We start from the raw sequence: 12,289 nt of genomic DNA on the forward strand, positions 1-12,289 counted from the left end.
CAGTAACTACAGTATTTCTGTTATTCCCTCTTGTTTTGAACGCACCATATGAGAGAATAAATGTATGTAGGTTCACTTCTGCCACTCCTAAGGCCCAAAAATTAATTTCTGAACTCAAAGAAACAAAGAAGCTGCCAGTGTAATAATTACATCATAAATTGTTTTTAATTAGACTTCATGAACTGGCATTTTTTCCACCTCATTTTAAAAAAACAAATGAAAAGAGATATTTAATCTTATTGAAGTGAGGGATCATGAGATTGTGATCACCGGGGTAGATAGCTTTTGCTCCTCCAAGTATTGAGGCGCATAATCTGAGGGGACGACAAGCTAAGGTGGTGCGTCCACCCTTAAAACCTCTATGGTGCCATGATTGATATAGAAGGAGGAAGAATACTCATCCCTTTATTCCATCTTTCCGAGGAGTCTAATGAGACAAACACAGACTGCTTGAAGACACATAACATATTTCATATTCTGGGTGTGAACTGTTACTCCCTAAGAGATGCTATAGAGCCAGTGAATGCAAAACCAGCTGTCCCTAATTCCAAAAAACTCTTAGCTGTGTGATCATGTGGCTCATGTGTAAATCTGACTAGTATCAAAATGCAGCGTGGTTTAATTTGGTTTATATATTTGTATTATGTAACTTGTGCCAAATCTGGCTTTCACCTTTATACACACAACACACTAACTTAATAAATCAAACACAGTCGGCATGCAGCTGAACTTTCTTTACTAATGGGTTTAGTTTTCTGGTTTTGTAATTGGTCTTTATTTTATTTCATTGTGAATCAAATTAATAAATACAGTAAAATAAAACAAAGTTATACAAAAATTAAAATATAGTTCATGACAATACAAAACCAAGTTAAAACAAGGAACAAAATGAAATAAAACGGAGTCGAAAATAGTTAAAAACCGTTATTATCTCAACAGAAACAAAGAGTTTTTAAAAAAATAATTGTTTATTTTAATTTATTTTTAATCTTTTAATAGTTTGAATATAGGGTTGTTTGTCAGGGGCACAGTCAAGAAGTTCAGATTTGGTATTACAATACAAGCACTTGGCTCACAGCATATGTAGATGTCTCAAACACACACACTAACACCTCCTCGTGTTTAACGTACTGACACATTTGGCCTGTATTTTTTTTTTTTCTTGCATTTTTGTTAGTTTTTAAAGTGCAAAGTTTCATTTCAGTTACTTTTACATTTCAGTTTGTGTTTTTATGTCAGTTTGCTAAAATGTTTTTTCCACGCTTAATTTTCGTTTTTAGCTTAGAAAACGATTTAATTATTTTTTGTCAAATATGAAGACAAATCTTCTGGGATAACAAAGAATATTTTGTCTTAAGCTACAGCCTCCAAAGTGACTCCTATATTCATTCAGTTTTAGTTGTAGTTGTTTCCAATTAATTGCCTACAGTGTGCAACAACTTCTCAAAGGAAAGGTCTTAAATGACATTGCATTTGATAAGTAAAAGTAAAAGTGAATAATAGGCATGCTCAGTATAATTTACTACATCGATATGTTGTTTTACACTTTTCTGTGTTGCTAAATTGATACTCGATTGCTTTGGCGCGCACAGTTTTGGAAAAGTTTTATTAAGCATTCAAGCGTGTGCGAGTGTCCTTGCCATGTTTCTCTTTTTGAGCTGGACTGAAAAGCCGAGGTTGCGGAAGACCAACTCTCGATATTTAAAAATGCAGTCCAAAGATGCAACTGTGCGTATGAGCGTATTTATGCCAATGCGTGTGCTTACAGACAGAAGACAGATGGAGAAGTAACAGCCGATTTTGTTTTGTCGCTCACCCTGACAGCTCAAACCAAAACAAAATCACACAAACTTCATAACGCACTCTTTTTTCCTTCTGGCTCTCATTCTCTCTGTCAAATGCAGAAACATCTGGATCGAGTGAAGGCAGCGAGGGGGAGAAGGTTTTAAACATAAGAGGAGGCCCTTGGTGACAAGTGCTTGAAAGGGAGAGTGAATGAGGGGAGAAGCACGCTTAAAGACTGTGCAACAAGTCCCAACGCATCCGTATAAAATAACATGTAAAACACCCTCCAGGATGATGAAATTAGCAGTTTTATCTTTGGTTATTTTTGAAAGACCACCTCTTTTTTTAAAAAGACTTTTTTTTAATAGTTTGGAGTGAAATTTTTGTAGCTCCAGCTGTGAATGCCGTTAGAAGACTAAACCAATCAAGGAGAATTTTAATTTTTTCTTTACCTCCTCCTCCCTCTAGTGGCCATAAAGCAGTACTGCATATGGTAATACCAGGATTGTCTTTGCTTTGTGTTTTGCCAGCAGGCTTTATCACACCGAGAGCCATCCTTACAGGCCACGACTGTGAGGTGACTTGTGCAAGTGTGTGTGCTGAGTTGGGTCTCGTCATCAGCGGCTGTAAAGGTGAGACTGTTTGTCCCTGTAAAAATGTAAGGCTACACTTGTGCTGGTTGTTATATAAAACTAACAATGCACAGGAGCAGACAAAGGACAAATCTCAGTGGCCACTATATTAGGAACACCTGCAGAGTATGTGAGCTGCGTATGAGCAGATGTTTTTTCAGAGTTGATGCACAGACATGTGTGGGAATACCAGCAATTATATAAACAACAAATAAGAAATAAGTATTTCTACTATAGGTGTACAACTGCACCAAAGATTAAAAAAATAAGCTCAAAATAAACTTTAAAAAGTCAATCAATGCTTAAATCAAGCTGCAGATTAATTTGTTCTAACCTCTCGTCTCATCTGTGTATAGAGGGTCCTTGTCTGATCCATTCCATGAATGGGGACCTGCTGCGGACCCTAGAGGGACCAGGGCGCTGCCTCCGGCCTCGCCTCATCCAGTCCTCCACCGAGGGACACTGCGTCATCTATTATGACAAGGGACAGTTTTGCCTCTTCAGTGTCAACGGCAAACTGCTGAGGCACATGGAAGTGGAAGACGGCGTCAAGGTGAGGACACGATCACACACATGCGCCTGCACGTGTGCATCTGTGTGCATAGAAAGTCCTCTCCCTGATTAAAAGCTCGGTCTTGGTTTTAGATGCGAGCGAGGTAAAGGTCGCTGTGCCTCGGGACAAACTTACAGCCTCACATCTGTTCTTTCCCTTTCACCCGCATACACCAGAGGAAAGGCCTCTTTTGATCCGGAGCTCTGTTGTCAGGTCAAATTGCGTTGGCGACGCTGGTGGAAAACATTCCAGAGGAGTGGTCAGCTCTGGACACCAACACCATTAACTACCCTCCAGCGCGGGACGACACATTCCCCATTTCCCACATTTCCTCCCTCGTGGCTCGGGTGACATAAGATAGCGACTACTGCCTTTAGTTTCCCGACCCGATGTGTCCGGTTTGGCCTGGGAAATGTAAGCTAGCTCTGACAGGCAGCCGCGTGCCTGTTTCCTATTAAGAAAGCTCTTGTGCCCAGGCTCCTAACCTGCCAGCCAGCCCCGCTCCCACACAAAGCCACAAATATACTCAAATACTGACGGAGTGCATTACAATCCCTGTGAAACTAATGCTGGATCCAAAATTCCTTTGTGTCTTTAAGAGAAACTAACAGCGTCCTTCAGACGGTTTTTGAGCTTCACAGTTTTTTGGTTTCTTTCTGAAGATGAAACTTGGGAACAGTTCAAGCTACTGGCGGCCTTGTCGGCTCTCCTCTGCTGCTGTAAATTCCAGTCGTGTCAGATGGCATTAGGAGAATCCTAATATCTTGGAGTGAGGCTGTAAGACTCAACTCCCTCCCTTCCGCCTGCCTCACCCTCTCTGCTTCACCCTCCTGGTCTGAGACTCCAACAGTATTTTGTACACTCTGGTACATACCAGAATCAATCTTCTCAGCCCTTGGAGCCTCTGCACAGTAGGGCTCCAGTATAAATAAGTGTTTGTCCTGGCCTGCAGTACACACTCAGAAACGGAGAGGAAGACTGTGAGAGAGAGTGTATGCACTGTGAATTTATAGGGGTCTGGAGTCAGAGGTTAGATGACAGGCTAACAGTCGGCATCCTAGTCTAATAGCAGAATCGGGTGACAGGAGCCATACTGAATGGATTACATTCTTTTAAGTACTAGTATAACTCAGGCAGTGTAACCATTCCAGCAGTTCTTTCGCTGCCTGCGTCCGTGTAACAGGGGGATTAACGGCACCATAAATTAAACTTTTTACCTTCTCCAGCCCCAGAATCCACCCACTGTTCTCTGAAAGAAGTAGGAAATATGGGCATTAAAAGTGCATGTGTTTCTGCTGGAGTCATTTTTTAGTCATCCGAGCCCGGGTAGCCATCTTAGCCCCCACAGAGCCATCGGCCATCTTGTTTGGCCGCCCAGTGGCAAAGGACTGATTTATAATGTCTGTCTGCAGCCTCCTACCTGGCCAGGCTGACATGTCTGCCAGCTCCCCTGCCTCCTGCTGGGCTCCAGTAAGGTCATGGACTCCATTAGTAGATACACAACTGCATTAATACAGCATAAGAACTGATAAATAGTTCTTTTACTTTTACTTCTGCTCTATTGAACATTAATATGTTGCTTGTGGTCACAAACTTTTAGGCCATATCATCCAAATCTCGGCTAAACTGCGCCGCGCACTTTGCTCTCTTTCATCTCACTGTTTTGGCTTAAGAGCCTGTACCTGTTATTGTGTTGGTGGTGGTTTGGTTGATGGCTCAGACTGAAATGAGCGCTCGTCTTTATCGCCGCTGTCAGATTAACTCTGAATGTTGACACACAAGACAATTGCTGTGCACACAAAGCAGACCCACAGCACACAAATCAACCCAGAGCTGCACTCGCTTGCGCGCCATGATGACGATGATCTAACGTGACAATTAGTTTGGATTGATTCTCAAGGCCAGCTGAGAATCCAGGGCATCACTGTGCGACCGCTTTGTGTATCTCTGTGTGGGAGCGCCTTCACATCCAAGTTTGTGCCTGAATGAGAAATAAGCTTTTTCTCCCCCCCTCTCTTTACATACAAAACATTTTTGCTTAATTAGGCTGCAGGTCTTGAAGGGTTATTTATGTTTTCCTTACCGAATCAAGTTCCTGAAAATGACTCGTTCCAACTTCAAGTTTAGGTTTCAGTTTTCCGTTTAATGCGAGCCCAATTCAACACACATGCGGCTGCTGATTGAAGCGTCTCCCGCTGAATCGCCGCAAAGCATGTCACAAAAACCGCAGAGGACAAAAAGCTCTAAATTAGTGTCATTTGCTGCTTTTAGAACTTAACATTCTGCCTCGTCATTTCATCGGCTACGGTTACTTGCTGATTGATGCTCCCGACTGGTTCAGTTTCAGCTTCCACTATGCGCTGCGCCCTTAATAGACTCCAGCACACGACTTGATTTGTGTACATGTGAATCCCGCGGGACCCGTTCGGCCGCTACAGTTTGCAGGAAAAGCAGATGAGACGAGTAAATCTCCGGGCCTCGCTGTGGGGAGCCATCTTTGTTGCGGGTCGGGGTCCGTGTGCAGAAAAGCCCCTCAGGATGGCGGCGCTGACCTGAGATCTTTTGTCGGATCGCTCGACCTCGCGGTACGAGCTTTGCTTTGACGGTAGAGACAAACTGCCCCCAGATCAGCGGCTTATTCAGAGACAATTTATGCACACGGCACCAAGTTGAAAACCTTTGAGTTTGACCTTTGTGGGACACTTAACAGATGACGCTGGTAAATAATTGATTTTGCATGATGGAAGCAAAGAGTTAAGAAGGAAATTCTCTGATCATCTTTCACAGGCTATGCTCCTCAGCCGTGATGGCCAATACCTGCTGACAGGCGGCGATGGAGGCGTAGTATCTGTTTGGCAGGTCCACAACCTCAAACAGCTGTTCACCTATCCGGGCTGTGACGCAGGAATCCGCTCCATGGCCATGTCACATGACCAAAGGTAACCCGCTCAAACAAAAGCACATGCATATATACAACAGTGGCTATATTTATATGAAGTTTCCTCACTTGGACAAAAACGAACAGCCAGAGTTCTGGTTAGTTTGTTGAGGATCAAATACTTATTTCACTCAATAGGATATAACTTTTATGTAACGTCTTTTTCTAGATTTTTGGTTGATTTTCTGTTTCTCTCCATTAAAATGAAAAAAGTCAGAAACTGTTTTTTTGGAAGTGAGCAAACTTACAAAATTAAAATAATTATTTCCTCCACTTCAAACGAGCAGGCAAAAACCATTAAGCTCATCTTCACGGCCTCATAATGTTCCCTCCTAACATTCCTCAGGTGCATCATAACCGGCATGGCATCCGGAAGCATCGTCCTCTTCTACAACGACTTCAACAGGTGGCATCACGAGTACCAGACCAGATACTGAGGGTGAAAACAGCAGCGACTTGACTGACAAGAGTTGAGGGGGGGGGCGGGGGAAATCCAAACTGTTGCAAGTGTGAACTCTTATCAAAAGCACTATTCTGTCTATATCCTGATATCCTGAATGTAACGAAAGAAGGAAAAAAAAAAAACCCAACCTGTCCTGTTATTGCAAATGAATCAAACTATTTTTAAAAAGGGCATTGCTATATTTTGTAGATCAGATAGAAAATTTTCATACCAGTCTTAGGGTGGGGGTTACGTTACTTTACGGTTAAAAACAAATCTATTTTTAGCTGTAAGAGTCTATTTTCTTCTCAAAATAAGAAACGGGGGATTTGTGGGAAGTTGGTGAGAATCATTTCTCTGTGACGTAAAAATCCAAATATTTGTGTACTTTAGGGTGAATGATTTTTTTTCTGTAGGTGTGTATGTGGTGAATAAATATGAAGCTATCATTCATTTTAACATGCTTTTCCTGTTTTGGCAACACAGCAAATAGATATAAAGTGTTTGAGTAGATGAAGCAGACAAAGATATTCAAGAGGGAGTATACATTTATATAAATAACTATATATAAAATGTTTAAATGTAGTCCTCCATATTTAAAATTTTTACTCCCTCTGTACCTCCGTACTTGCTAAGAGATTACGTTTGTGTGCATGGCTCACTACTCATAAAACATCAGTGCAACCTCTTTGCGTTATTTAATACTTTGAACATCAAAAACATGAAACTTACTCTGTAATGTTAAAATCTGCTTTCAGCTCCTTTTAAGATTTATTTCCTTTATGACTGAGTAAGAAGTGAATCTTGTTTTATTTTTCCCCCTGCTAAAATCAAAACCATGGCTATTGTATGTGATGGCCTCAGAGCTGAGGATTCAGCTCATACCACCTCAGCACGGAGTCCACTTTGAGTCTAGTCTCCAAAGCAGTGAGATGAGCAGTGAAAGCTGGAGCAGCGAGGGGGAGGGACTTACCATTTCACATTTTTTTTTTCTCTCTCTTTTCATCACAGAATGAGTGATCGTGTGGCGATGTGATTCAGTACTTAAATGCTAATCACACATTCTTTTGATCTTTAGACAGTCGTCCTCTTACATCTTTGATTTTCAGGAAGCATTCCTTTCTTTAAAGTTGCATTTCTAAAATGGTTTGAATCTCCAGCAACAGGGGAACTACTTTTATCTTTCAACCAATCCTTTTTTTTTTTTCCAATCAGTTTGGAGTGTTTTTGTGTGATGAGTTCTGACAATAAAATGGAATTTTATAACCTGAATTATCCTTTGGTGTATCTTTTATAAGGTGTGACTGAGCCCCCCCTAGTGGTAACCCACACATACAACACAAAAACAAATACTGATTTCAAGTCTTTATTGCTGAACCGCTCTAAAATAGTGGGACATTAAAAGCAACCACTCTGTGCCTCATAAAAACCACTGATACATTTGCTCTTCTCATACAGTTTTTGCTTTACAAACTGTTAAAACAAAGCATGAAAATCTACTTTGACTACATATACAGTACATGGGAGAAAAATAAGGCCGTGTAGCAACTTGAATTTGTGAACAGAAAGTATTCATGCAGTGAAAAGAATCGTGCTAAACCAGCGGAGGATTTGGCTCTGCTGACAACAGCTGTGGAGTTAAGAACGAGGACAAAACAGGTCACTCTGTTTGTTTTTATGCTGCAGAGAGTGAGATCTGGTTTTGATGAAGGTAATCTATAAGGCTGTTGGCCTGTGATCGGGTCCAAACTCAATCATAACAGGTTAATCATTCCTTTAAATCCAACAGAACATGTAGTTTTACTCTCACTGGACACTTTTTTAGGTACACCTTACTAGTTGGACATTCACACCTACAGGCACCAATTTAAGAATCATTAACCTAACACTAACTGCATGTCTTTGGACTGTGGGAGGAGGCCAGAGTACTGGGAGAGATCCCCCACAGACGCAGAACGGCCCGGGCCCTTTGGAATCAAACTTGGGACCTTCTTGCTGTGAGGCGACAGTGCCAACCACTGCGCCACCTTCAGTTGAGCTTTTATCGTTTGAAAATGTTTCATTTTACTTTAGTTTTGATGAGTGTTAGTTATAGTTTTTTAATTATTATTGTACAGTATGGAGGGCATATTTTTCTCGTCATTTAAAAAAAACGTAAATCCCTTTTTTTTTTTTTTTTTTTTTTTTTTAAAGCTGTTGACTCTCATCCAGAGTCTCAAACACGTCCATTAATACCACATCAGGCAAGATGTAATAACATTTTTTTTAACCAGGCTAACAAATACTAAATCTAAAGATCCCTTCTATATAATTTTGTTTAAATTAATTTTAAAAACTTTAGTTTAGTTAACTATAATAACCTCGGCTGGTACTAAAGAGCCCAAAATAAATAAATCCCCACACCATTACACCACCACACGGGGCAGGATGGATCCATGCCATGTTGTTTACATCAAGTGGAAAATCAACACTCAAACCAGACAAAGTTTCAATTGCAGCAGTTTAACAGGTGTACCTAACAAAGTGGCCATTGAGTGTGCATAGCTCATGACGTAGTGGTGACCGGAGAAATTATACCAGCAAGTATGTTTTTCCTGTACAGTACAGTCGCGCCTGAGAGCCGTTTGTATTGAGAGTTTCGGTTCATTAAAAGTTACCCTGCAGTTCGGTTTAACATCTGTTGGATCTTTCTTCTCTTTACATGTACTCACAGCTGTAGTTCAGCACACTACATACAAATAAAGCGTATGAGTGAAAGTTGCAGTCGTCTACTCAAACAAAGAGACTTTAATGACTCGAGTACACGTGCGCAGTACATTACTTTCCTTCAGTAGTGCCTGGACCTGCAATGACCTTTAGCTAGTTGTTTTTACATGTCCATCACATGTCTGCCTCCTGTCCATCATGAAGGGTAGAATTATACTTTGTGCTCACAAAAAAAACAAATTAGATTTTATGCTTCTTTTTCCAACCAGTTTCAGTTACAGGGTGCTGCTGTGAGCAGAAACATTGTAACCAGCACTCTGTTTATGACTAACATTGGCTAATAAATCTAAGGAGTTGAGAAATGATAAAGAGGATAGATGAGCAGAAGAGGAAACTTTTGATCTTAAAACAGCAATTTTTCTCACTTTTGGAAGAATTGCAGAACACAATAATTGGGGAACTGCTGCACTAGAGGTCATTTGGATGTTACTGTAGACGTAGCTTCAAAATTGCGTGTGAACAGCCATTTCTTTCAATTTCAGCAGATCTGATAATTCCCAATTTTACACGCAAACACACACATAGAGCTAAAGCTGTTTAAAACACTCTGACTCCTTAGCCATGTGCTACTTTGGCAGATAACACCTTTATTTTGTCGACACACTGCATACAATGCATGAAACTGTCAATTGGCCACTATCATCAGGATGACTTTACTACAGGTAGACAGTCCTGCAAATTTGGGACTTCGATATGGTGAAGTGATTGAAAAACGCATACAGAATCACACACAGTAGCCTCTCTGCTAAAGCAATAGGAGTTTGCTATGCATTTGTACTGAATAACCCTTTAAAAAGGGGCCCAGGGGAATTCAAATGGGATGCTAAAACAAGAAATCTGACTAAGTAGTGTATGAATTCAAAAGACGAACCACTCAGAAGAACGATATTCAGTTCATTCCCTTTCAACATCCTCAATTAATAAATAAAAACATATATACAATCAACAGATTCCAGAAAATGCCTCATATCCTTTGTCTAATAAAACGAGCGGGAAAAGAATATGAGGGGAAAAGGCGTGGACACAGCGGTCACTGGCTCAGTTTACATCTACCAGGAAATGCTAATTGAGATGTTTCATCCTATGGTTTCTGTTTATGTTCATGGGGAAAAGGAGACGTGGGGATAAGTGTTTAGAGCTTCTCCATAAGTTCTTCGGCTGTTAAAGGGATGGGAGAAGGAGGGCAAAAAGGAGAGGGCGGAGTGGTGGATCTAAGAGGTGTGGAAGGAGGAGAGGGAAACAGGGTTGGATGGATAGGAGAGGGGGAGGAAGGCTCACATTTTGTTGGGGATGAGAGAGGGAATAACACAACGGGCTGGATCGGGGAGACAGTGGGTGAGGAAGGCTGAGATGCTGCTTGTTTGGTAGGACAAGCAGAGGGAGCATTTGTGGCCAGTTCGGTCAGAGATGCCGGGGAAGGACGGGAGATGGGTGCAGAAGGAGCTATGCATGCGAAAACAGCAGGAGGACACGAGGGTGAGGTAGACTCTAAAGACAAGCATGGGGCAGCAGTTGGGGAGGTTTCTATTTGTGGAGGGGAAGAAATGAGCAAAGAGTTGATGGGACAAGTTTCAACAGAGGGTGAAGGAGAAAACTGAAGTGAACTTAAAGGAGCAGAGGCAAGCAGGTCAAGCTTAGCAGCTAATGTGTGGCTGTCACTCGGAGAATCAGAGTGGGGAGGTGTAGATTTGGACGTAGTGTCAGCCCTAGCAGTTTCTGGTGAAGCCAGCTCGTTAGATTCGGGTACTTTGGCAAATGGTGACGCCGACTGGTCCAGAAGAGCAGATGGGACTTCAGTGCCATGCAACAGGGGCGAACATGGCACCGCTTGTGGCCCTGGACAACAACGGGCCGTGAGCTGAAGGGTCTCCTTATCTAGCGCTGTGTTCTGGAGGAACAAAACAAACCATCAGCTTGATGCGTGTGCATCCAGCAACATCAGTCAGAACAGAAGGAGATACTGCGGGTTGATCTCGGGAAATCATATTCATTTAGCATAAATAATCCTTCTGTGTTTGTTTTTCTTTTTTTCAGAGCTACTGACCCAGTTTTCAGTGAGTAAACAAAATGAATGAATAAATAAGCTAATGGAAATAAATGGACAGAAAAAACTGAAAGATGTTCACCAAAAGAAAATATGCTTTGCACAGAAGACGGACCCAAACGAGAAGAAACCACATCAAAGTGCTACTCTATGTACAGACGAAGGGCAAATGAGAAAGGGAACTTTTACTTTTTTATTTTTTTTTTTGAATGGATGCCTAAATGGTTCACTTTTACATAAATCAACCAAAATTACACGTACTTGAGAATACTCTTAAGACAAAACTAGTAAATGTAACGTTCCTCACTTGCCCTTTTGCTGAATCTCAGCAGCAGAACAGACGAGGCGTAGCATCGTGTTAGTACATACCATTGCCTTGGAGCTAAATCAGAGGGACGAAAAGCAGGAAGGTGGCGGGGGAGGTGGGGAAGAAGCAAAAAAGGGACAGAGACTAGTCTTACTCACAGCTTCACAAAGAAAAGTCAACACAACAAGCATGACAGCCGGTGGACAGTTGTTCCAGCTCAGTGCTGCTGCGGCGTTTCAAGTCAAACTACTCCAAACCAAAAGGCTCCTTCAGAGGACTGACTTGGAACAAACTGTGAAACCTTCTGTGAAAGGGTTAGTGTCAGCGAGTGCTGCATAACAATCAGAGGACTGAGTGGATTAAATGTGGATTTAGTTTTAAAAGAAAAGCCTGTAATCACTCTAGATTTTTTTAAAATTATTATTACTGTTAACAAATCCCAGTGAAATCACTCAAACAATAAACTGTTGTCTATTTGGCAAAAGTCTGCTGCTGGGTGAGAGATCACTGACTCCCACACAGGGGTTCACATACCTCAGAGTGAAGTGTGGAAGTTAAAGAACTGAGCACAGTTTTCTGAGCAGGAAGTTATAATAGATAATTTGTGATTAGAAGAGTTAATAAATGATGATTATTAAATAGCTTGAATTTTATTTAATAATCTGGACAAACAAATGAAACTGTACAAAATATAAAACTAAATCCTTTGGAGAAAATAAACGGTCAGTCGTTTGGCTAAAGGTATTGCTGGAAGTTAAGTGTTCGGATTAATAAAAACACTATTAGGCAGTTTAATAAGAGGACATACAAAGACTGTATATA

At 41.3% G+C, this 12,289-nt stretch overlaps 2 protein-coding genes across 15 annotated transcripts in view; one reads left to right on the plus strand and one right to left on the minus strand.

The window, feature by feature from the left end:
* lrba (LPS-responsive vesicle trafficking, beach and anchor containing) overlaps positions 1 to 7,622 on the plus strand; it is a 174,712-nt gene extending 167,090 nt beyond the window's left edge. For 7 of the 9 annotated variants that reach the window (XM_019360054.2, XM_005469852.4, XM_019360057.2 and 4 more), the window contains 4 exons: positions 2,316 to 2,417; positions 2,774 to 2,970; positions 5,758 to 5,909; positions 6,255 to 7,622. In XM_019360054.2, the coding sequence (XP_019215599.1) occupies positions 2,316 to 2,417; positions 2,774 to 2,970; positions 5,758 to 5,909; positions 6,255 to 6,345 (542 nt within the window). In that variant the 3' untranslated portion in view covers positions 6,346 to 7,622. The remainder of the gene's footprint in view (positions 1 to 2,315; positions 2,418 to 2,773; positions 2,971 to 5,757; positions 5,910 to 6,254) is intronic. The other 2 variants (XM_019360055.2, XM_005469857.4) reach the window with 1 other exon arrangement.
* An 80-nt stretch (positions 7,623 to 7,702) lies between these two features.
* Positions 7,703 to 12,289, minus strand: part of dclk2a (doublecortin-like kinase 2a) — a 43,981-nt gene continuing 39,394 nt past the window's right edge. For 2 of the 6 annotated variants that reach the window (XM_005469847.4, XM_005469846.4), the window contains exon 17: positions 7,703 to 11,004. In XM_005469847.4, coding sequence (XP_005469904.1) covers positions 10,249 to 11,004 — 756 coding nt within the window. In that variant the 3' untranslated portion in view covers positions 7,703 to 10,248. Of the gene's footprint in view, positions 11,005 to 11,529; positions 11,543 to 12,289 lie in introns of all 6 variants that reach the window. The other 4 variants (XR_003220306.1, XR_002062438.2, XM_013274127.3 and 1 more) reach the window with 3 other exon arrangements.

The sequence above is a fragment of the Oreochromis niloticus genome, linkage group LG6, assembly GCF_001858045.2.
Source record: "Oreochromis niloticus isolate F11D_XX linkage group LG6, O_niloticus_UMD_NMBU, whole genome shotgun sequence".
Classification (NCBI taxonomy): domain Eukaryota; kingdom Metazoa; phylum Chordata; class Actinopteri; order Cichliformes; family Cichlidae; genus Oreochromis; species Oreochromis niloticus.